The sequence below is a fragment of the Psittacula echo genome (genome assembly GCF_963264785.1).
Source record: "Psittacula echo genome assembly, chromosome: 6".
Taxonomy (NCBI): Eukaryota; Metazoa; Chordata; class Aves; order Psittaciformes; family Psittacidae; genus Psittacula; species Psittacula echo.
The window spans coordinates 53646480-53669541 of record NC_137743.1 but is presented as its reverse complement, the minus strand read 5'-3'; the positions used below and the strand labels follow the sequence as shown (position 1 = coordinate 53669541).

The 23062-nt window shown below is 36.0% G+C and overlaps 1 protein-coding gene across 2 annotated transcripts in view; it reads left to right on the top strand.

Annotated features, from left to right (window-relative positions):
* NRG3 (neuregulin 3) overlaps nt 1–23062 on the top strand; it is a gene marked incomplete at its 3' end in the record, with an annotated part of 444882 nt that overhangs the window by 397358 nt on the left and 24462 nt on the right. For both annotated transcript variants that reach the window (XM_080620575.1, XM_080620574.1), the window contains exon 5: nt 17823–17925. In XM_080620575.1, coding sequence (XP_080476701.1) covers nt 17823–17925 — 103 coding nt within the window. The remainder of the gene's footprint in view (nt 1–17822; nt 17926–23062) is intronic.

Genomic DNA, 23062 nt, shown 5'->3' with positions numbered 1-23062 from the left:
ATCAAAATGATCATAGAATCACAGAACGGTTTGGGTTAGAAGGGACCTTAAATACCATCTAGTTCCAACAGCAGGGACACCTTCCAGTAGACAAAGTTGCTCAAAGCCCCGTCAAACCCAGCCTTGAACACTGGCAGGGATGAGGCATCCACAACTTCTTTGGGCAACCTGTGCCAGTGCCTCACCACCCTCATAAAGAAGAATTTTTTTCCTAATGTCTAATCTAAGTGTCTCCTCTGTCAGCTCAGATCCATTCCCTCTTGTCCTATCCCTACATGCTCTTGTAAAAATTCCCTTCCCAAATTTCTAGTAGGCCACCTTTAGGTATTGGAATCCACCTTTGGTATTAGATCCACCTTTGCTGCAAACCAAGCAAAATATTTAATTATATTCTTAAGTAGGAAGCTAAATATATAATGATTACTGGAAGCTTTAGGATTTAATTCTTATATTGGAAGTTATTGCAGTGTTTGTTGTTTTTTTTTTTGGGGGGGGGGTGTTGTTGGGTTTTTTTTTCAAATTCCAGAAGATTTATAAAATCCGATAGATAATTAGAAATCAGAGGTTTGGGTTAAAGAGAAATTTGCAGGGATTCAACTACAAGATTTTTTTTTTTTTAATGTTTCCCTTAAGAGCAGTGTCTTTGTGGTCAAATAGGTATAATTCTTGTCATTCTACCTGAAATAGAAAAAAAATCAGTTAATTCATTATAATCAGTTAATTCATTATCAGTAGCAGATAAGATTCTAGCATCCTTTTTTCTGTAGAAATACAAAGCAGATAAGGTTATGAGAACTGCAGTTAGATATTTTGTAATTTTATCAGTAGGCAAAGATTTTGAACAGGAAGGTTGAAATAAGTATAAAGTACTTCAATATAAAATGTTGTATTATTCCCAAGAGAATTGCATTGCTGCCTGGGGAGCAGTAGTTGATATTTAAACAAGGTGTCTTTTGACTTTCATATAGGTAGATGGGACATTTTAGTATAATGAGACTCAGAAGACATTAAAGTCAGATATGGATACCTACAAAATTGATGCTTGGCCTTCAAGGCTATGTATAACTTACGAGAGTAGTAAGTGTAATGTTAACCAAATAGGGTAAGATACATTAGGATACCATGTTGTACCAGTGCATGCCTTTAAAATCCATACATACATGAGCTGCTTAGGAAGTCTGTGTTTTGGAGTTTATTTAGAAGAAGAAACCTGTTTTTTTCTGAAGAGAGATTTCTATCATTGTCCTTTATTTTGTTTCTGCTAAATCCAAGAGGCTTTCCAGGTGGTGCTGGAATGGCACAAAGCATGGCAGATGGGAAGAAGTAAAAATTTAGACAATCAGTAAAATATTATTATTATTCCTTACTATAAGGTAGTAAAATGGGAAATGCCTTTTACTTTTTTACTTTAAGATGCTCAAAGATTTTTGTTTAAGCAGATTTATCTTCCAACATATTCTTGTCAGAAAATATTGCATAAACTCACTGTTGTTCTCACTGCTTTTTGAGTTCCTCATACTATAAGTATAAACAATGTCATGGTGTAATTATAGTTTATTAAACACAAGGTGACTTCTTTTTCGTTTGTCAGGTAGCAACTTGCAAGGCAGTGATACTGATTCTGGTTTCACCTTCAATAGAGTCTATTCTTATATTACATAGAGTTTAAGAGCTACGTTTCAAGCAATAATACTATGCCAAAAATACTATGTGAAACACTGTGCTAGGTACTTATAGGAAACTTTGTTTGCTATTGAAATACAGTATATTTTCTGTCACAGAACACGTGATTTACATGTGCAATTTGTTTCACAGAAATATATGTGAGCAGGATGGAAAAGCCAGTCCACATTTCAACTATCACAATTTTTAACGTATAATAGTTCTTCAGTCTATCTGAACTCAACTAAGAGAATGAAAAATTACTTCTAGAAGAAAATATTTTATGAGTTCACTGAACATACAGAAGAAGACTTGAAGTGAAATACTTTGTTCCACTGTAAAAAAATCAATGACTTTTTGGACTATTGGCTTTTCTCAGGAAACATACTACTTCTTTTGATTGTACTAGGGTCAAGCTTTCGTTGTGGGTACTTGCTTCAGTCACTTAAACTTGGTCACATTATTAGTTATGGAGTTATACTGCTAGAAAAGATTTTATACAGAGGAGCAAGAGCACTTGAGAAAGACTGACAGATAGAGAGGCCTCTGTGTGTGTGTTTATGTAAAAAAAAATAATAATGCCAGTAGAAAAAAAAAAGATGGTGTATACCTCAGTATTCTGTAGCTTCAACCCTTCTTAAAGGGTAGTACGTAGATATCATAAATGTCATGTGCATGTTATTCAGCCTCTCTTTATTGATACCAACATGATTACTGAATTTACAAACATGCAAGCAGAAAATTCTGATCCATTTCAGCATTTTGAGAAGTGACTAGTATGTGTGTGGGAAGATCTGAGAAATCAAGTTTTCTCATTTTCTTCAAGTTCTTCCTCCTTGTCCTCATTCATTTCATCCCCATACTTGCTAATTCCCTAAATTAGAGGAGTGCTTACATGCATCTCTTAAGTAGTTATTTGAAAAATTTTGGGTTTGGGTTCTGGAAGTGTAATTTAAAAGTCATAATTAAACCCAAATGCAAACCAGAAAGCAAAACCAAAGATCCTGAGATCTCCTTTTCTTTCTTTATCTCAAATGTTTCTGCTCCATTATTCATAGGAGAAGGCTTTATATCACTTGTACCTAACCAGCCACAAATTTGTTCTGTCAGTTTTAACCCATTTCATAATAAAGATTCATTAGTAAGATTTTCATTTTCTTCAGCTGTTGAGGTAGCTTTGGGAAAATCCTGGCATGTGTATGTAATTGCAACACATAGACCCCATGAACTTAGGCAAGATACTTAAGATAGCAATAGGAATCAGCAGAACTTAGAGGCTTTCAAAACATCCTGATTTTCAGCTGGACTGGGAGGATGATTTTGCTGTTCTCTTTCCCTTCCCAGACACTGAAACAGTTTTCTGATAGTGAGCTAATACTAAGCTAAAAAAAGTTGAAGGCTGGGCTTCGATCCAGAGTAAATTTTGGCCTTTACATCTGAAGAGCGTTTTCTATATCTTTGTGACATTGGATATTAGTTATAGTTTTGGAAAATAATTTTGCAGAAAAGCTCTTTCAAAAGCTTCAGCTTCCTTTTCTGCTTCTGGGTTGTGGTTCTTCTCTGACTAATAGTGGAAAGATGACAGCATTCATTGCAGTTTGTTTAGTTTTTATTTGAAGAATAAATCTTAAGAGCTCTTCTTAAAAAAAAAAAAAAAAAAAAAGCAAAATAAAAGAAAAACAAAAGCCAAAACAAAAACCATCTATGTCTTTCTCCACCATTTGAAATATTGAAAAATCAGTGAATAGCTTCTTTCTGTCCTGTTTGCAGACTTTTTTGAAGGAAGGAGGACAGTTACATGTAATTATGCTACTAAAATAATTGCTGTTACTTTTTTCCAATTATTTGGCCTTGATTACCGTAAATAGGTCTTGGTTATTATAGGTAGTTTTAACAAGTTAAAACAATTATGTTACACACGATATGTAGTGAGTTATTAAAAAAAATCTGTTTCAAGTAGGAGGGAAGTTTCCTACTGATTTAGTATACTATTTCATCAGTACTTGCAGTGAGTACTTGACTGAATTTTTATGGTATTTTTACAAATGTAAAATAATACGTAAACAGCTGTTATGTAATAGTTTTATTTATAAAATATAGGAATAATATTTTGATTATTTGAAGTTCATTGTTTACATTTTCCAGGGTTTGAAAGGGGTTCACTTGCATAATTATTGTTACAGAAAAGCAACTTATTTAATAAACTTTATAGTAGGAGATCTTTATTAACTGGAAGTCCTGGCTAGTGTATAAGATGATTTGCGTTTATGCCTTTTAATTTAGGGGCCCACCAGGAGGAAAATTTGGCTTCCAGAGTATTTTGTACTGGATTTTTAAACTGGATAAAGCTAAGAATGATTGTGCAGATTGAATTTTGTCAGTGATTATTAAAATCACTAAACTTCAAATACTGGATTATTTCTAGAGTGTTGATAGACTAGAAATTACTAGTCTTTATTAAAAATCTGATAAACTGGAAAGTAAAATACAAATGTAGTGCAAGTACAAGAGTTTTCCCTAAATTATTTCCCATTCACTGGCTTCTGCTAGTGAATTCAGTGAAGCAAAAATATACATTTTGACACAGTCACTTACTGAAGTTCAACATCTCATAATTGACCTCAGTGACACAATGAATTTGAAGACATCCACAGCATTTGATGGAGATGTCAGTTATGATTCTTTCTATAAATTCAAGTAGCATAGGTCAAAAATCATCTCAGTGTTATGGTACTCTGCATGACATAGTTTGGCTCATAAAGTTATGGGAATTCAGACTTTTAGAATACTTACAATATAATATTGTTTTTGTCAAAAGGTTAAAAAAAACCCCAAAACAACAAACAAAAAACCAACCAAACAAAAAAAAAAAGGCAAAATATAGTGGAGAAATTACTCAGTATATAATTTTATTATGAGATGGCTAACAGTAAAACAAGGAGCAGGAAACATGTGAGCATAAATATGCAATATATTCAGGGATCATCCTAGTCAGTATTTCTAAGACCTTTCAAAATATCTTGTCAAAGGATTTGTAAGGGAAATACCCATTTTCTTCAAATATTGTAGCTGCTTCTGTGAAAATGTTCTTAATGAGCTGAAATCCGGCATTACCTAATAGAAGCATGATCAGTGAAGGCTTTGCTTAATTGGGACACATAGCTGGTAGCTGATTCTCTTATCTGTGTCTTCTAAGGTCTGATTCTGCGTTATTGAAGGGTTTGATGTTCTATGTGCCAGTTAAGTATACCTGGAAATGGATTTTTGGTTCAGTAAGAACCATTTGAGACAAAATATAAGAGGAAAGTTCGTATGTAAATGGCAGGTCATGCACCTTCTGGGTTTACACCAGTATGACTCTTCCATTTTCAGTGAAATTTTCTTGCATGTGGCAAAGTAGACCAGAATCAGTCACACTGTTCATAGCTATTTTTGCTCTACTCTGCACAAGAGTTCCAGCAGGTGGATTTCCCAGATAAATCTACTCAAAACACTGCTCAAGTTTTCAAGTCAAAAATTAGTCTAAGCAAGGTGGAAGTACCCAGAAAGTTTTAATAAAAGCTGCAAATGAGAAGAGTTTAGGGTTGAGGAATGTCAGTCTAGCAGGTACTTGAACCTAGTTCTGAGCTATTAATATAACATAAACATACATATTTGTAATGTTAAAAAAAACCCAACTGTTTTAGAGGAAAAGATATCTAAAATGAGATTTGATGTCTCCTTTAGCAACTGACAATGCTGTAAGTCCTTACCTTTTTAAAATAAAAAAATCATTTAACTCATTTCTCTTAGTTCATAACTGCCATTTTTGAATACCACCTCTACATTCTCTGACAATATTGTGAAACTGAAGATTGCAATATGTTGGCAACTTGATGAATCATATGTTTTATGATTGTTTCTTAAAGTAGGCATAAGATGCATACCGTTAAGATAATGAGTAAAGAAGGGTCATCTGAAGGAATCTCCTCTCTAGTCCTGCTTAGAGAAGCAAAACAGATAGGATCTGTCAAAGAGGATGTATGAAGAGCAGCGTGGAAAAGCAATGCATTTTTCTTGGCTTTAGCAACATGTGACAGTAGAGGAAAAATTCAATGACTGTTAAGAGATTTTACCTAGCTGCCTTCATGATAACATTGCAAACTGGATTTTACCTGACTTAATGGCATAACTATTTAAAGCTGCTAGGAAACATGTAGACATATCATTTTAAAACATGAGTAACTTCAGATGTAGGGGAGAGAACAATAGCTTGAAGGCATAGGCAGCAGGTCAGCCAGCAGGGAAGCCTTTTTGCATGGGATTTCAGTTGCAATCATAAAGACATCTCCATGAATTTGCACACTTCTTCTCCAGTGCTGGGATCACAAATAGGACTGTCTTCTGCGGTCTACTTTTTTGTGTTCTTTCACCTTTTGCTTGCATGCCATGGCAACACAGCAGCTGTTCCCTCCTGCCTCCTGTCAGCCTGCCCTCAGTCTCTTGGTGCTATCCGAGCTCCTCAAAATATGTCTTGCCCAGACAGAAAACTGGGTTATAGGCAGGTGGAAGTAGGCCAAGTTATTGCATGTTACTGTCTGGGTCATTCTGTTCAGCTTCTCCAAATCTGTTTGTTCTTTCCATTTGTCCTGGGTTCAGGAGTAGCTTTCATTTTTCTCCTTCTTAGTAGCTGGTGCAGTGCTGTGGTTTTTGACTTTCGGCCTGAAAACAACACTGATAACACCAATGTTTTTAGTTGTTACTCAGTAATGTTTACTCTGACCAAGGGCTTTGTGAGTCTCATGCTCTGCCAGGGAGGAGGGGAAGCCGGGAGGAAGAAGAGAACAGGACATCTGACCCGAACTAGCCAAAGAGGTATTCCATACCACAGCACATCATGCCCAGGAGGTAGAACTGGGAGCAGTTACCCAGAAGGGCTAGATCAGTGCTCGGGTTGGGGTGGGTATCGGTCGACGGGTGGTGAGTGGTTGTATTCTCTTCCCTTGCTATTTCGCTTATCATTATTAGTATTGGTGGTAGCAGTAGTGGTTTTGTGTTAGTTACTGGACTGTAACTACTAACCCTAGTTACTGGACTGTTCTTATCTCAACCCGTGAGAGTTACATTCTTTTGATTCTCCTCCGCATCCCTCCAGGAGCCAGGAGAGGAGGAAAGGGGGGAGTGAGTGAGCGGGCTGCATGGTAGCTGGGCTTAAACCATGACACCATTAAACCCTACTTAGCGCTGTGATGTTTCTGCCGTGTTTGTTCAGGCTCAGCACCCATTTGACAGTATAGTTATATGCAGTCCATCATGACAGCCACAGAAAATAATGTGAATATTTTTTAAAGTTGTGAAGTTGAAGGTACAGAAAGGGCTGTCGTATAAAGCATGAGTCAGAAAATGCTTTGCCGTGACTGCTTGGCAAAGTGAGCTTTATAACAAAATGTGATGAACCAGAGGTAGTGCTTACTTCTGGCATAGTATTTCCATTTCCAATTTTTATATAAAAATCATGGCCAGAGATGTTACAAAGTACATCAAAAGCTGCCCTGTCCTGCCAGCATCACTGTTGTGTGTGATAGCTCCTGGCTTGTAACACCCACCCAGGCACTCTGTGTAGAAATATTTATTACTGGTACCATCAGTCAGGCTTCACTCGAAAACATTTAACATTGGTCAAATATGTCCTTTAGCTTGCCACAGAGTGACTGTGTAAAGCTTCTCCCTTTCATGCAGTCGTAAAATAATTCAGGTTTGGAAGGATGTCAGGAGCTCCGTAGTCAACCGGCTGGTCGTCAAAAACCTCCATGGATGGACACTGCACGGACTCACTGGCCTACCACCCAGCTTTCCTCATGGGAAGAAGTTTATCCTCGTATCCAGTCAGAAACTCTCTTGTTTCAAATACTGTCAATTTTGTTTTGTCCTCCTGCCATGCACCGCTGGCTCTGTCTTCTCAGGGTCAGAGAGATTCTGATTTTATTTTTTCGTTAAGTCACTTTTAACTTTAAACTCATTGCATGTGTCATTCTGAAAATACTCCTGCTGTAGCTGAGTTTAATTTCTCATTCTTCTATAGATTGTAAGAGGTTATGTTGCACTGCATGGTTTTGGATAACCATGCATCTTTTTAAAGTGGCAAGTTTATGGATTTTTTTCTGACATTTTGTGTGCTTCACTTTTGAAGAAAATCAGCATATATTAAGGATTTCAAAATTTAAAAATCGATTAGTAAGAAATATATTTGTGTTTAAGTATATGCTCTACCTTTAACCATGTGTTTTCATCCCTTTGAGCTATGATTTGCACAGGTTTTAAAACCCACCTGAATATATTGATATGTAAAGATTGGACTATATCTTGATTTTGTACTTATGAGTCAGGAGGCCAGGAAGAGGAGTTACAATAATAAGTAAAACTGTATTCTCAACTACTTTAAGGTCTTTCCTTTAACTAGGAACACAGTTAGGATGTATTATTGATGTCATGCAATATGTCAGTTGCTAAAGATTTTAATCCCCTTCTTCAATCCTTCTGAAGCAAATGATATGATAAGGCTTGCACTTTGGAAGTCCCAGCAGTTGGATATTGGTACCAGTTGGCACTTGAGCAACTTGGTTTTGGCAGCTTGCTGCCTACCTGCAGCCACTGCCAAATACATGAAGCAGATCCCTCAACGTGGGTGAGAGCAGGGAATGCTCTGCTAGACATTTTGTAGGCTGAGGGCTTTATTGTGTCTTAACATTGCTGCTCACATTAGTAACCTTAGAGCATTTGCCATTGCTCAGTATGAACAACTGGATGCATTATCCCTCATGTTGGCAAAAAGCTTCTGGAGGATTAAAGGAAGAGTATAGCTGCTTACAGTCACCATATTTGCTTTTTTCTCTCTGCCAGCAGAGTCTGGTTTTCTCTCTGATAATTTATCCAGTCCAGATTTGAGTGTTGTAGTCATTAGAGTGAGCAAATATGCACTTGCCATGATGGGGACCTGACTGACAAGAATATTTTGTGACAAGGTAAGGGGGATGTCAGTGCGCCTGTAGAGATCAGGGACAAAATGCAGCAAGCCAGATCTCTGTCTCCCAATTTCCACTGGCTCATGGAGTAGGTAGTCAGCAGAACAAGTAATGGGTGCACAAGTATACAGTCCCTTAACCCTCTGTGTATCTGGGAGCTTTGAGTGGGGATGGCTTCAAGGTGAGCACATATTGACACAATGCTCTGTGAACAAGGACACTTCTCTGACTCTCTCTGGCAGTCTCTGTCCTTGTCGTCACATCCATCCCTGGTCCACTGGCTTGTGAGAAGAAACCAGGTCAAGGAGTTGTGGCTTGGAACAGAGAGCAATGCATAAATACATAGTTTTATGCCTGCAGAGTCTGTTCAGAAGCTGTCATACTTCAGTAGCAATAGTGTCCCTTGTTAGATCTTTCTGCGGCTGACTAAGCCCTTGAGTCATGGTTTAAGCCCAGCTGGTAACTCAGAACCAAGCACCGCTTCCCCCCTACCCTTTCTCCAGTCGAGATGGGGTGGAGAATCAAAAAAATTTAAACCTCACGGGCTGAGATAAGAACAGTTTAATAAGTAAAGTATAATATAAAACTAATAATAATAAGGGAAATAACAAGGGGAGAGAATATAAAACTGAAAGGAGAAAAACCCAGTAAACACCAGTGATGCACAACACAACTGCCCACCAGCCACTGACCAATACCCAGCCCAACACAAGCAGCAATGTGTCCCTTCCAGTTAACTTCCCTCCATTTGTATACTGTGCATGATTTGCTGTGATCTGGAATACCCCTTTGGCTAGTTTGGGTGAGCCAAACTTCCTCCCGTCTTCTTGCTCCCCACCTCACTGCCAGAGCATGAGAGACTGAAAAGTCCTTGATCAGGATAAGCACTACTCAACAACAACTAAAACATCAGTGTGTTATCAGCATTATTCTCAGATTGAAACCAAAACACAACACTGCACCAGTTCCTAGGAGGGAAAAAAAAATTACTGTTACAGCTGAAACCAGGACACCATGTAATTATCCTCTGTGCCCTCATCCTCCAGAGCCTTCTCAGGTAGAACACTGCATTTCCATTTTGGTGTATGAAGAAGAAAATAAAAAAATAATTCAGGTTATTCATTATCATTTTCTATGGTTCTTCTGTCACTGCTCACACCATATTTTTGTTAAAAAAAAAAAATCTATAAAAGCACCCTAGTTAAAAAAACAGCGGTCAAAACAGAGATGGCGCTTAATTGTAATACTGCTTGATTTAATGTGAGCTCCTGGAAATGTAGCCATCAACAATAACTATCAAATATACTTTGGCAACTCTGATGTTAGCTCGAGATTTGAGTGGAATGTTTAATACTAGCAAGTGAACAAGATATCGAATATGTAAGCCTAACCTTTGGGAAAAATTCCTGTGACAGGGCTTTGTTGATAACAGCAATGCAACTCTGAGATCAAATAAAATATCAGCTAGAAAATCGTGACTTTCTTATATTAGATGTTAGCCATGCTTAGGATCTTTACCCTCATTAGCTAAGGAATTACTCAGACAGAATTAAAGAATGCTGTTGCTTTATAAAGCCGTGATATTTTTATTTAATAAACCTCTCAGAAGCTGTATTTATGGACTTACATATAAAACAGTTTAAAGTGCAATGATTATGTCTCTGATCCAACATCTTCTGCACTTCATTGTCTTTGGATTAGTCCCTATATACATGCATATATCCCAAGTAATGCTGATACACACAGGAAGCTTGTGTCTAAATGTCCTTCCCTCTGCTTCCTTCACTTACCAGCACAAAGTAAGGCTGGACTAGGGCCCCAGGAGAGCTGAAAAGCTCAGCTGAGCGTAGACTTCACAGAAATAAAAGGACGTATTAGAAGAAGAATGAATGCTGAATGTAAGCTTCACTGTGGAAGATTTTTCATGCTGATGGTAGGGAGAAAAAAGATGGCAGCAAAAACATTTTTAAAGTGCAGAACTGTGTTTAGTTATAAAATCTACAATAAAAAATAAGAAAAAGAAAGGAAGATAACAAAATCACAGAGGGAAGATAAAGAGATGTGCCACGAAGCAGCCAGAAATTAAGGGTGAGTCATTTGGAAGCAGGATAGTATACTACTTCTACCCCACTTAAGATTCTCATACAGAATTGTGCAGCTTATACACTCTATCAGAGAGAGAGAGAAAGAGAATAATACTTTCTGTGGGAAATCTACAGTATGAAAGGTCTCTAGGACCTGGCAAGTAACTGATATCCTGTAAGCATGTACATGGAAACATAACAACTGGAAAAAACAAAACAAAAACAACAGCAACAAAATAACTCACTAAATCATTCTGGAAATAATGTTATTTAATTAAAAAAAAAATCACTTTTTTAATATTTTCTGGTCTTTATGCTTTTGTGATGTATGCTTTGAAGCTTTCTGAGCACCTGTGAATGTCTAGAAGCTTTTTTCTGTACAGTACAGAAAATGTTGCACATTTCTTTGTTCAATAAAGACCAGCAGGTGACATGCAGACTTTGTAATATATTACAGTTTTAGAGATTTTCTTACCTAAATTTCAAAAGATTTCAAAACCAATATAAGAGAATGGTCAACAGTGCTGCCAACACAAAGGTAGCTGGAACTGTGTGGACTATCTGCTTTATTGGTGTTTGGCTGTGAAACTTAAATAACAGCAACTAACTAAATTACCAGCATCTTGCATGAACTCCTTGCCTGCTGACGTGGTACGATCCTGTCTCCGAGAGTCGTCTGATGGTGGAAGACCTTGTTTAAGGGGTTGAATTTGCATCTCTTGGACCTGCCGTAGATGCTGGAGTTACTTGGAGCTATGATTCTCAGTAAGCAGAACTGACAGTAAGCAGAGTAAGGCTTGATGGTAGATCATGAAGTTTTATTTAGTAGCTAAGAGGTTTTAATACCTAAAGAGCAAGTGGGTTTATCTGTTATTTCAGTAGCTATCAGTTTTAGTTGTTAGTTCAGTATAAGGCACTAGCAAGCAGAACAGTGGTACTATAAAGAGGTTTTCCTCCCCCTAGACTTGCAGAGACTTAGGTAATGAATTTTGTTGATGACTGATGTTATCCATCTTAGAAATAGAATGAAAATAGATAAAGTTTGTAATAGAATTGGATTGTCATAACTTGTCAGTGCACATAAACTCCCAACCAAATTTTTTCTTAAAAATGAAAAAGCTACCCCTTATCCCTTGCTGTCTCTGGAGCTATTTCAAGCCTAAGATTTAATAAATATGTTGCATTGAATGTACTTAACTAAGGCTTTGCAATTTTGTTAGATTTGAGTTCTAGTTGTAGCTGACACAATTCCAAAGTTCCCTGCAGACAAAAGGAAATGATTGTTTCTTAGGAAACCAAAGTTAAAATTAATTTACCTTCAGAATTACAATCTTGCTATTTAAAAGTACTTATCAGATTTTCACTTCATAACAAGTAACACTTGCTAAGAAGGTAGCAATAGCCACCTTCACTCCTGTTGTAACTATAGACAATTCTAGAGATTCTTGTGTAAGGTTAGTCTGTCTTTTTCTGAGGGTTTGTTTTGCTTTGTTTTGTTTGTTTTGTTTTGTTTGTTTGTTTTAGCTAACTCTCACTGTTTGGCTCATTTTATTTTGTGGGTTTTTTAAGAATGGGTTTGATGGAAATAATTTTTTAGGAGATACTGGTTCCTTAAGTTTGGAATGGGATTTCACCATTCATTCACCAACCTAAAATAGCTGGTTGAGAGTTAGAGCACATGCCTTTGCATGCCATTTCATGATGAGTCTGAAACATTATCCTTAATTCATTGCTTCATTTTTAATATTCCAGTGCTAATGCAGCATTAATATTGTAGAATCAAATGCTCAAAATAGGTCAGCCAAACAGGTTGAACACTCATCCTTTCCTTTTCTGCCTTCTGTGTATGCAGAAAATGATCTCACTAGTGTTAAATACCAATAGTCAAACAATGTATCATATCATGCAATTATAATGTACATATATTTCATTTTGCTCTCATTAAGGTCTTTCTGCTGTGGATGTTCCAGAAGTAGAAGAACATGCATTTTTTTTAATCTTTGTTACAATCAGAATCATTGAACAGTTCTTCTCAGGAGAGAAACACTATCACTATGAACTTTTGCCAGCAGAATTCAGCTTGCTCTGATTCCAGTCTGAAATGTGAATCTGTACAATTAACTTTGACTCTGCCCTTTCTATAAACAATAGCAGATACAAAATTCCCCTCCTAATTTGTAAACCTTAGTGTTTTGAAGCCCTTTTAAAAGAGAAATTCTACCCAGAGAGACAAAATTTGAAGGAAGTAAACTTAATGTCTAGTAAAGGTAGGTGAGAATTAGAATAAAACATGGTATTTTATATGAAGTAATGCATACGTTCTTGTTGGAACAGAATTATCTGTGGCAGGTTTATCTATTTCATGTATTTGCATAGAGTTCATTCCTTTAGAGTTTAATATGTTTATATTAAATTTTATCATGTTAATCACTGAAATGGAATAGGTAATGTTATCCAGAACAGAGCAAGGGTCTTGACTTACTCTATGTCAAAGAAGGAATTTGTGAACTCTGACTAATAGCATTTCAACTGTTAAATAGCACAAGCTGCAACATATGGCAGTGAATCTGTACAGTAGATTTTTGCAAGTGAAAGAACAGAGAAAATTCTTGGGACAGTTGGAAGTCTGATGCTGAGGCAATCACAGGTTTTGTGGAACATGTAGGCTTTTCTTATTCTCTTCATGAAATAAATTTAGAATGCTATATATAGTTCAGCACTTGTCACACATAAATCTAAGTATATTGAGAAATATGCTTTAATTTCTCTTGTGCCTTTTAACTTATGGGTAATCTTGATGTTGAGTATGGGGTTTCCATATAATCCTCTTCTCTTATATATGGGACTTTGAGGATGCGGGACACCACATACGTAAAGCAGACAGATGACATCTTTAAAAAGTACATTTTTAAGAAGCAAGAGAATAAAAAAAATCCCAATCCTAGTAGCTAGAATATGGCATGTACTTCTTTTCAGTATCAGACAGATGAAATTTGACTATGATATGAGTGCTGAAAGAAACTGCTGAAAGAAAGCTTCCGTGGGTCACCAGTACACATTTTGTGTTTCGTAATGGTATCAGATGTGTGAGAGAAGCTCAGAAAAAGGAACACTTAAGACACGAGAAGTTTATATTCAGTATATGATTATGATATCATAGCATATGATATATATGATTTATATGACAGAGTTAAAGGGAAGAGACAATTTTGTAGCAGGAATTAAAATAATAATCAATAGTATATAAAAAAAGTGGTCTAGACATGTAGCAGCGCACAGAGTGAATGCAGACTTGTCTATGGGAACCCAACCTTTCAGCAGGCTTCATGTCCCATGTGAGTTTGTCTTGTCTTTATTTTCTAGGATGATCTCTCTTTCCATAATTTTTATTAAACAAATAAGGCTCCATCTAAACAGTTTACTATGTTACTTTCTAAGCATTGTGGTCTGTGGTTTTATTTTTATAGGTTATGTTTCTTCGTCTAGGTTATATATATGTTATGTATCTTAATTTTAATGTTCGGCAGAATTTGTGTTCTGTACTCTTAACTCCCCAGCTAAATTATCCAGCAATATCCATAGCAGTTTATATTTTGTTCTTTAGCTGAAATATTTTCTTGGCTGCTCATTAAGTGGCAAATCCTCTTCCTGGAGTATTTATTTCCATAGAATGTAATTAAGGTGGTTTACTTCACAAGGGATATACAAATATATATGAATAAAGAGAGACTTATCATCATTTCAGTCACACTTTAGATTACCTTGGGAAGTTTTGTCCAGTGTGTAAGTACATGTATGCACAAGTTGATTCACATCCTCAGCTAAGGAGAAGGAGTTGTCATTTCTTCTCTTTTCTACACTGAATTTATGCAGCTTTCTGTCCTCTGAGAGCAAAAGTGTACTTAGCTATAACCTGCCATATTTAGAGACCCTATTCAGTATACCTTAGCTAGAGAGAGTCTCAGCTGTGCTATATGTGTTTAGAGCAATAGTGAGGTTAAATCAAGGCAACAACGAGGAGACTTTCAAAGGTTGCAAAAGGAAACAGATTACCTTTCTATCAGTACAAAGGTGGGGTCTTGAGGTTTGGGGTTTTTTTAAAAAAAAAAAAAAACAACAATGTGGAAGATTAAAGAGTAGGAAAAAAATGCTTGACTTGATACGTTAGGATGTTGAAGACTAAAAATAGTGGAGTCCAATACATAAAGATTTAAAGAATATATATATAAATAAAGAAGAAAGGTGTCTAAGAAATAGAGTAAATTTAATAAGTGGTTCTTTAAATAGCCACTATACAAAATAAACAAAAAAGAAAGAAAGTGTTCATCAGTATGTGTTGAAAGCTAGTGACAGGGATTAATCTGACTACACAAAAGACTTAAATCTTCACATAGTTGTTTGAGCAAGATGATATTGTCCGGTCTCCGAATTGTTTTTATCTTGGTAAGACATATTCTAAGGCATCTTAACAGGACAGTGATAGCTATTCAAGACTGACAAAAGACCACAGCTGCATTAAACTCACCATTTCTCAAAAAATAACAAAAGCAAAAAGAATAAAAAATATTTAATGAGGACGTAGGTTGACAGAAAAGCAAAATTAAGCCTTCTTCCACACACTAATTAAATCGGCTTCATTAATAAATATATTTTTTAATTTTGTGCAGTTTTTGAGTGAAATGTCAGTTTGTTAGTATGTCGGTTATTTTAGTATGTTGTAGTTGTGGTCTCGGGCCCTAGGTACTGAAATTTATATTCAAGCAGAGTTTGCTTGAATTAGTTGATTTTCAATTCAATTAGTTAATTGAATTGAATCAGATTAACAGTTGCTGCACTGAACAGTTCTTAACTGTCTGCTTAATATTTGCATAAATTCTTCAACTATGATCCACCTCAACATAAAAATTCAAAATTTTTAAGAGGAGTCATTTGTCTACTGCAGTGGAAATGAAAGGTGAATAACTGTGTTTAGATAGCCTATTAAAAACAAACAAACAAACAATAAATTAAAACCTAAAATATTTATTTCATCGCTAATGAGGGTTTATTGTCTAGATCCAGATTTTCTGGAACAAGTTTTACTGCAATGTTGTCATGATTTCATATTGAATTGCAACCTTTCCAGATATATTTTAGACATGTAAAAAGTGTAAGTTACTGTATTTGCTGTTTATTTTATTTTTTACGACTACATTTTAAAAATGCACCTTTTAGAATTTCAAATTTAAATAAAGGAAAAAGTCAGCAGGAGCTGAAGACATTTTGCAGCTTAGAAATGGCTTCTGAATCACTGTGATACTCTTTGAGTGAGGAAGTAATTAAGAAATAAAGATTTGGTACTTGTAATTTTATTCGAAATAACTTGTGAAAAGGGACTGGGACTTTCACTAGAGACAAATGACTGTATTTAAAGTGCCAGATGTTTAGTAATAGCACTATGATATTCATTCTTGAGAAATTAATAATCGGTACTTGTCGTGGAATGGACTCAGTCGGAAATCAGTGTGATCAGATGAAAGCCATTTAATACAAGGTATCAGCTGCTTATATACTGTAGCTCAAAACTGTTTACAGTAATGTGATACGTTGTGGTTGGATACATATCTTTAAGGCCCTTAACAATTAGCATATAATTGGTTAAGCACAGGTATGAGAACCTGACCTTCAAAGCTTGCCAACAGTCCACAATTTAGCAACTCAGTAAATTCCAGCTCCTTCTTATCTTGTTTGCATTGTTACTCCAAATTTTTTACTCACATCCTCCTTCACCTTTAGTTAATCCTTAGCTCATGTCGAACTCCACGTAGGCGCTTGCTGATCTGGGTACGTGCCCACTCTTTGCGAGAAAGTCATCCACAGGTACTGATTAGGATACTGTACATAGTCTTCAGTCATTATTACACCAGATAATATGTGACTGAAGTTCCAGTTAGGTGCAGATTTTTTTCAATATTTGCCTAGATTCACCTTGATATTGTCAAACAATATTTTCTTCTTATGTACCTGGGACTTATGAACCTGGACCTTGGAATTACTGTCACCTACTTGACCTGTGTGTCTGGTATTTATATTGTTCTGGGGGTCTCTGCTGAAGATCTCCAACCAAAAGAGAAAATGTAGGTTTGTCAGTGTGCAGTGTTTATACTGTGCTTTGATAATCCTACATGTTGGTTTTCTATCTAAAATATATGAATGAAAATACTGGTTAGTATGTTGCATGTTTGGAAAACTGATCTTAAAAAATAACAATCTGTTTAGCATGTTAGTACATAGACCTAGAGGACTAGTTGAAATAATAAAACAAAAATATTACACTTAAGGAGCTGTTGATGAATTTGGTGTGTGAAGCTTCAGTATCAGTTGTCTGCTATTATGGATGCGTGTTTTCTCTTGTTTTCTTAGCTTTTTTAATTTTTTAACTTTCATTCTGTTCCTGTTTTAAAATTGATTAAAAGATTATGAGATTCATTAAGGAAATTTCTTTTTAAAAATTGACTCCCGTGAAAGCAGTATTTGGTGCCTTGTAACCATGTAGTCATTGGGTTCCATCCAAGATGATTGAATTAATTTTTTACTGTTGCATGTTGTACTTAAGCTTCAAGTACAAAGGATGACAAGGAGTAATTGTAATCACCATTCAATTAAAAAAAAGTAAATTGGGGTGTCTAAAAAAGAACTGAGTCTTGTGAGACCTTGTTAGAGCTTCAATGGGTCTTGCTTTAAGCCAAAAAAACTCCATCGTTGTAGGGCTCTTTATCCTACTGACAGTAGAATCTTTCTAAAAAAGATGAAAACGAGCATGTAAGGCAGAGAAAATATTAAACTATCCTGATTTTTATTATTGCGTGTTTCTCAGCGTGTATTGGAACGTTTTCTAAAACTCTTCTAGGAGGCCACAACTCTATGAACCTTATCTAAATAAGAGGTTCAGAGAAGCATGTTGAGGAGCTGGCCAATGAAGACCTCCAAATATCTCATAACTGTCCATCATTAGTGAAACATGATGTGCTGAAATCCACTTTTCACAGGTATTGTTTTCTGATGCTTTCATAATTCTCAATTTTGCTGTTCACAGAGAGCGAAGAAGTGTACCAGCGCCAGGTGCTGTCTATTTCCTGTATCGTCTTTGGCATAGTCGTAGTGGGCATGCTTTGTGCAGCATTCTACTTCAAAACAAAGTAAGAGCCTTCTTCTAGTGTGTTTGTTATTGAGCTTCTGTCCTTTTTACGGGTTAGAATTCTTCAGTTTCTCCCCTACTTTTGAAGCTGTTGCTATCTCTGGACAAGCTAGAATATTTCCACATGGCTACCCTATGTAACTCAAAAAAAAAAAAAAAAAAAAAGGAAACAGGAATAATATGTGGTTTGTTTCTATTTTTTGATATCTGGAAAGAATTGTGTCCTTTCCAGTTCTTCTTTTGACAACAAGAATTTTGTGTCTTTTGCTATCACTGCAATAATCACTTTCCTCTTTTGAAAAATGGAAGTTTAAACATATCATCTTTTTGCATTTTATATCTCTGAATGTCCCTTTTATTTCTGTATGCTGGTAAAGGTAGTTAGAAATGCAGAGACAAGTTCTCTGCAGATATCTCTAACCTGTAGCTGCAGATAGATGTAAACTGCTGATGTAGTTGTACAATGAGTATGTGTAATATACAAGCACAGTGAACTATCCAAGTATAGTGGAATCATCTGTACTAAACTATTTTAAAGTAAACTGCTTTCCACTGTATTGTTTATCTTCCCAACTGAACATTATTTTATAATATTTATTGTTATGTGTGTAATTTGAGTTGCAAAAACCTCATAGCAATTACATGACATGCTTGTCAGTGCCACTCTATCTATAAATATGTTCTGTATGGTTGTCATCCTTCATTCTTGTTCCAGTTGGAGCTAATGAGAAAACACGTATCAATATGAATAGTACCTGCATGAGGTTAGTCATGGTGGATGAGCGTCAAAAATGTGGAAGTTTGCATTATTTGAAAGTTTGGATGCTTATCTGAATCCCCCTTTTATAATTTATTTTAATGAGTAGGAACTCTGATGAGGACTACTTTTTATTAGGAGAAAAAAAATACATTTCTATCTATCTAAAGATCTACATTTCCATTAAAAAATGAAAAAAAAAGAAAAAGTTGGAAAAGTCACCAGGCCTTTCTTTTTCCTCCTTTTTCTTCCCCTCAGACTTCAGGGGTAGTTTGTGCATGACTTGAGTGAAGATTTGAGTTGGTTCATGTTTCATCTCCTATCTGCTCTAATATTTTGAGGGATTGTGTTTAATTGTTCTTTGGACCTTGAGTATGACAGTGACACTAGCTAGGAGGATGCTGTGGCAGCACAGTTCCTGTCTGCAAACTTCTTTGATGTAGTATAAATGATAAGGGAGCTCAAGCACCTCCCGTATGAAGACAGGCTGAGAACATTGGGGCTGTTCAGCCTGGAGAAGAGAAGGCTGTGTGGAAACCTCATAGCAGCCTTCCAGTATCTGAAGTAGGCCTACAAGGATGCTGGGGAGGGACTCTTCATTAGGGACCATAGCGATAGGACAAGGGGTAATGGGTTCAAACTTAAATGGAAAGTTTAGGTTAGATATAAGGAAGAAGTTCTTTACTGTGAGGGTGGTGAGGCACTGCAATTAGTTGCCCAAGGAAATTGTGAATCCCTGCAGTGTTCAAGGCCAGATTGGACAGGGCCTTGGACGAGCTGGTTTAGTGTGTGGTCCCCCTGAGCATGGTAGGGGAATTGGAACTAGGTGTTCTTAAGGTCCTTTCCAACCCTAACTATTCTATGGTTCTATGATGTTAAGAAATTGCGAGCAGACCGCCATTTTGCCACTGCATTAGAAACATTGTGCATTTTAGAGAGAATAAGGTGTTCCTGTTCTTCCTGTAAAGGCTTGGGGATTTTGCTCATGAAGAGAGGTTCAGAAAAGGCAGAATGGGATTGTCAGTTGGAAGAACATGCTGTCAAACACTGAGCATAGTGTGAATAAAATGTCTGTCCCCCTGTTAATTCAGCTGTGGCCCTCCTGATTTTGCACTGTTGTGCAAAGTGGTTTGCAAGAGCCTTCAAAATACCATGACTTTGATGAGATGGTAGGAATAGCTATGTCTAAAACTACTGAGTAATGCTTCAAAGATGAACTCATAGGACGATAGTGCTTTTATATATATATATATGTAGTGCTTCATATCTCAGCAGGATGGGGGTGGGAGGTGTTGGGTTTTTATCTGCATTATAAACATGATAGTTAAGAATTACTGGAGTGAGTTACTGTGGTTATGCCAGATTTTGGGAACTGAAGTTTGAGAAGTAGTGAGAAAACGAGCACCTCCCATTCAGTCCAGAGGTCTTATTAAATATATGAAACACAGTAATGATAAGATACTAATCAATCCCTAGCTCTCTAGCTTTGGCTCGATCTGGAGACTGTATCAAATGTAAATAGTGTCTAGACTGAGTTGCATAGAGGCCACATAAAACTGTCATAACTGCAGCATTGGCCAGAGTCTTAAGGGTGTAAAACCCAACAAATTTAAAGTACCTCAACTCTTATCATAAGTTAGCTTTTAGTCAATAGATTTTCAGGAGCTTCCTCATCAGACAGGCGTATCTTGATCATGCTTATGAGTTATCAGAGCATTCTTCCTGCTTGGAGAATAATAATTTGGTTTAATTTGATGTATCAAAATTTTAAAATATTGCTAACAGCTACAGAAAATCTGAATCTTGCACCCTAGAAGAAAAAAGACACTGACCCTGACTTTCTTAGTCTGACAATTGTATAATATCTACTGCTAGAAATATGTGCTTCCCTATGCACCATGAAATTAAAAGTCCTTTTTAAAAATAAATTCAATGTGGGGAAGTTTAGAATGATAATTAAAGACTTCCAATTATTCCTTTTAGGGTAATCGAGAAAGTGCTATAAATGTTAGCAACAGAGGGCAAGTACAGTAATGGGCTGCTCTTTATGGTGTAGACTTTCATAAATGACTAATGACTATTTCTTGCTGACATAACAGCACTTTATTGCTAGATTTATCTAAAGTAGAACAAATAAGGCCCTGTTGTTTTGAAAACAAAAATTATAAAATAAAAACAGTAATTGGTGATTAACTTTGAATTATTAATTGTTTCTAGTTTTATATGAATCCTATATTTTGGCAAAATGAATATGCATAAAACTAATAGTAACGTTAGGTTGCATGACGTAAGAGGAAATAATTGCTGGATTATTTCTCTCAGTAAATACCTTCAGGAATCTCAGTTGTAATGTTGAAGTGCAGCAGTGAAGCTGAATATCCAGTTTACTTACATGTGTTTATAGATGTAGAAGCAACTCTAAACCCAGGTTTTTGAAATAAATCCAAATTAGAGTTAAAAAACTTTGTAATTTGCTTTGTTATTTTCCTGATTAAATTCTAAGAATATTGTATATATAGGAGATTCCCAAAGTCTGATGCTGTGATCATGTTTTGCTGCCATTGTTTAGACTTTATTTGCAGTCTTCACTTTGAAACAGTCATCAAATACGACTAGGTGTTCCACAACTATTAAGAAGAACAAGAAACAAGAGGCTAGCTTTCCTTTGGGACATGTGGATATACATTTGCTTATTTTCTCAGTGTATGTAATTTGGATGGTCAGAAAATAATTATTCATACAAACTCTAGAGCTGCTTTTAGGAATTTCCCCTGAAATTTTATAAAAAGCTAAAGAGTTCATTTTGACTTTTTGCAAATTAAATTATTCAATTTCACTGGTTTCAAAAATTAGTAGGTATAAAAATATGTTTTTAAAAGAGATGTTTCAGCATCAATCTAATTTGGCACTGAAATAACTTTATATTGCATCTATTCAGATTATCTGGTCTTATTCTTGACTATTAAATTTTGAATGTTTTTGTGCTTGAGAAATTATTTCCTCTCACCATTACACCTAAGTCTTACTAATTAATATTAGTGCACATAAATCTTACTAATTATGAGCTCCTGTGAGCTGTACACAAAACATGCCACTCATATTTGTAGGTTCATTCTTTTTCGTTTGCCATGGTGTTTCAAAATAGGATGTAAATAGAAAACATAAGAGAAATTTGTAGAGTCCAAGATTTATTATAGTTTATGACCTGTATTCAGGAAATGTGCTTTAACAACTACCTACTTCTGAGCAGGTGCTTACAGCTTGTTGAATTTAAGGTAATGCTTAAATTATGCAATACTGAAGTTTGAAGAGTAGTGGGAAAATGCATGCCTCCCATACTGAACTAAGGGACTCAAAGGCAGAAGAAATCCCGTATATTTATTTTAATACATCAAGAAATATTGAATATGTCAACTGTGATACTTCTCACTGCTTGCTTTCTTAGTGAGGTAACTTGTCCTTTCTCACTGTCTTCCCCTTTGATCACTTCAGCAAGTCATTTTCCTCTGGTTTCTTACACTTTCCTGAGCTAGAGACAGACTGCACTGGAAGAAGCTGAAATTACTTTTATGCTTCATTCAGTGTCAAATTCGTTGGTCTTAGTCAAGTAAGACGCTATCAAAATTGACAATGTCACAAGGCTTTCAGCAACAAAATCACAAGCAATTTTTCAAAATGTTTCTGAAGCTTCTTTGCTAAAATTTCTGATTTCTGGATAGAAATACTGCATTTCCTTTATTTCTTATCAACACTGCCCTGAAATCACTTCCTCTGAAATATGGCTCCACACAAATTGCTGTCTAAAAGCTGCTGGTGGCATAATGAAGTGCTGCTGCTGCAGCAAGTCCTTGACCTTGCTGGGCTGTTTCCAGGGCCTGTGTGGGTTGACTGCTAGAGATGCATCTTCTAGGGAGAAGGAGGGAAGGCAGGAAAGCAAGAAGGAAGGAAGAAAGGAAGGAAAGAAGGAAATAGAATTGGAGTTATTTCTAGTGATCATTTAAAACTAATAGTCTCAGAAAATTTAGCTTATCAAAAGAATGGAGATGAATAAAAGACCTTAAATATGTTTTGCTAACAGTTTTTGCCCAAATGAGATACCTGTTTGTGGAAGATAAATATTTAAAACAAAGTTTGCTGCCTCATATCCTTAATCATGGACAGAACGTTGAAACTCAGTTTGTCAATATAGTGTGGCAGAAACAGAAAGCCATTATTAATAGCATAGTTATCTCCTGAATATTGCAAGTGATTCATCTGGTGGTATTCCTAGCTCTGACATTGTGGATCATAGTATAATATGTCGAAAACACAGCTGCAGATACCCTACTCATGTGTTTTTCAAGGTTTAAGCTTGTAAGCAAAAGCTGGTCTATACAAGATA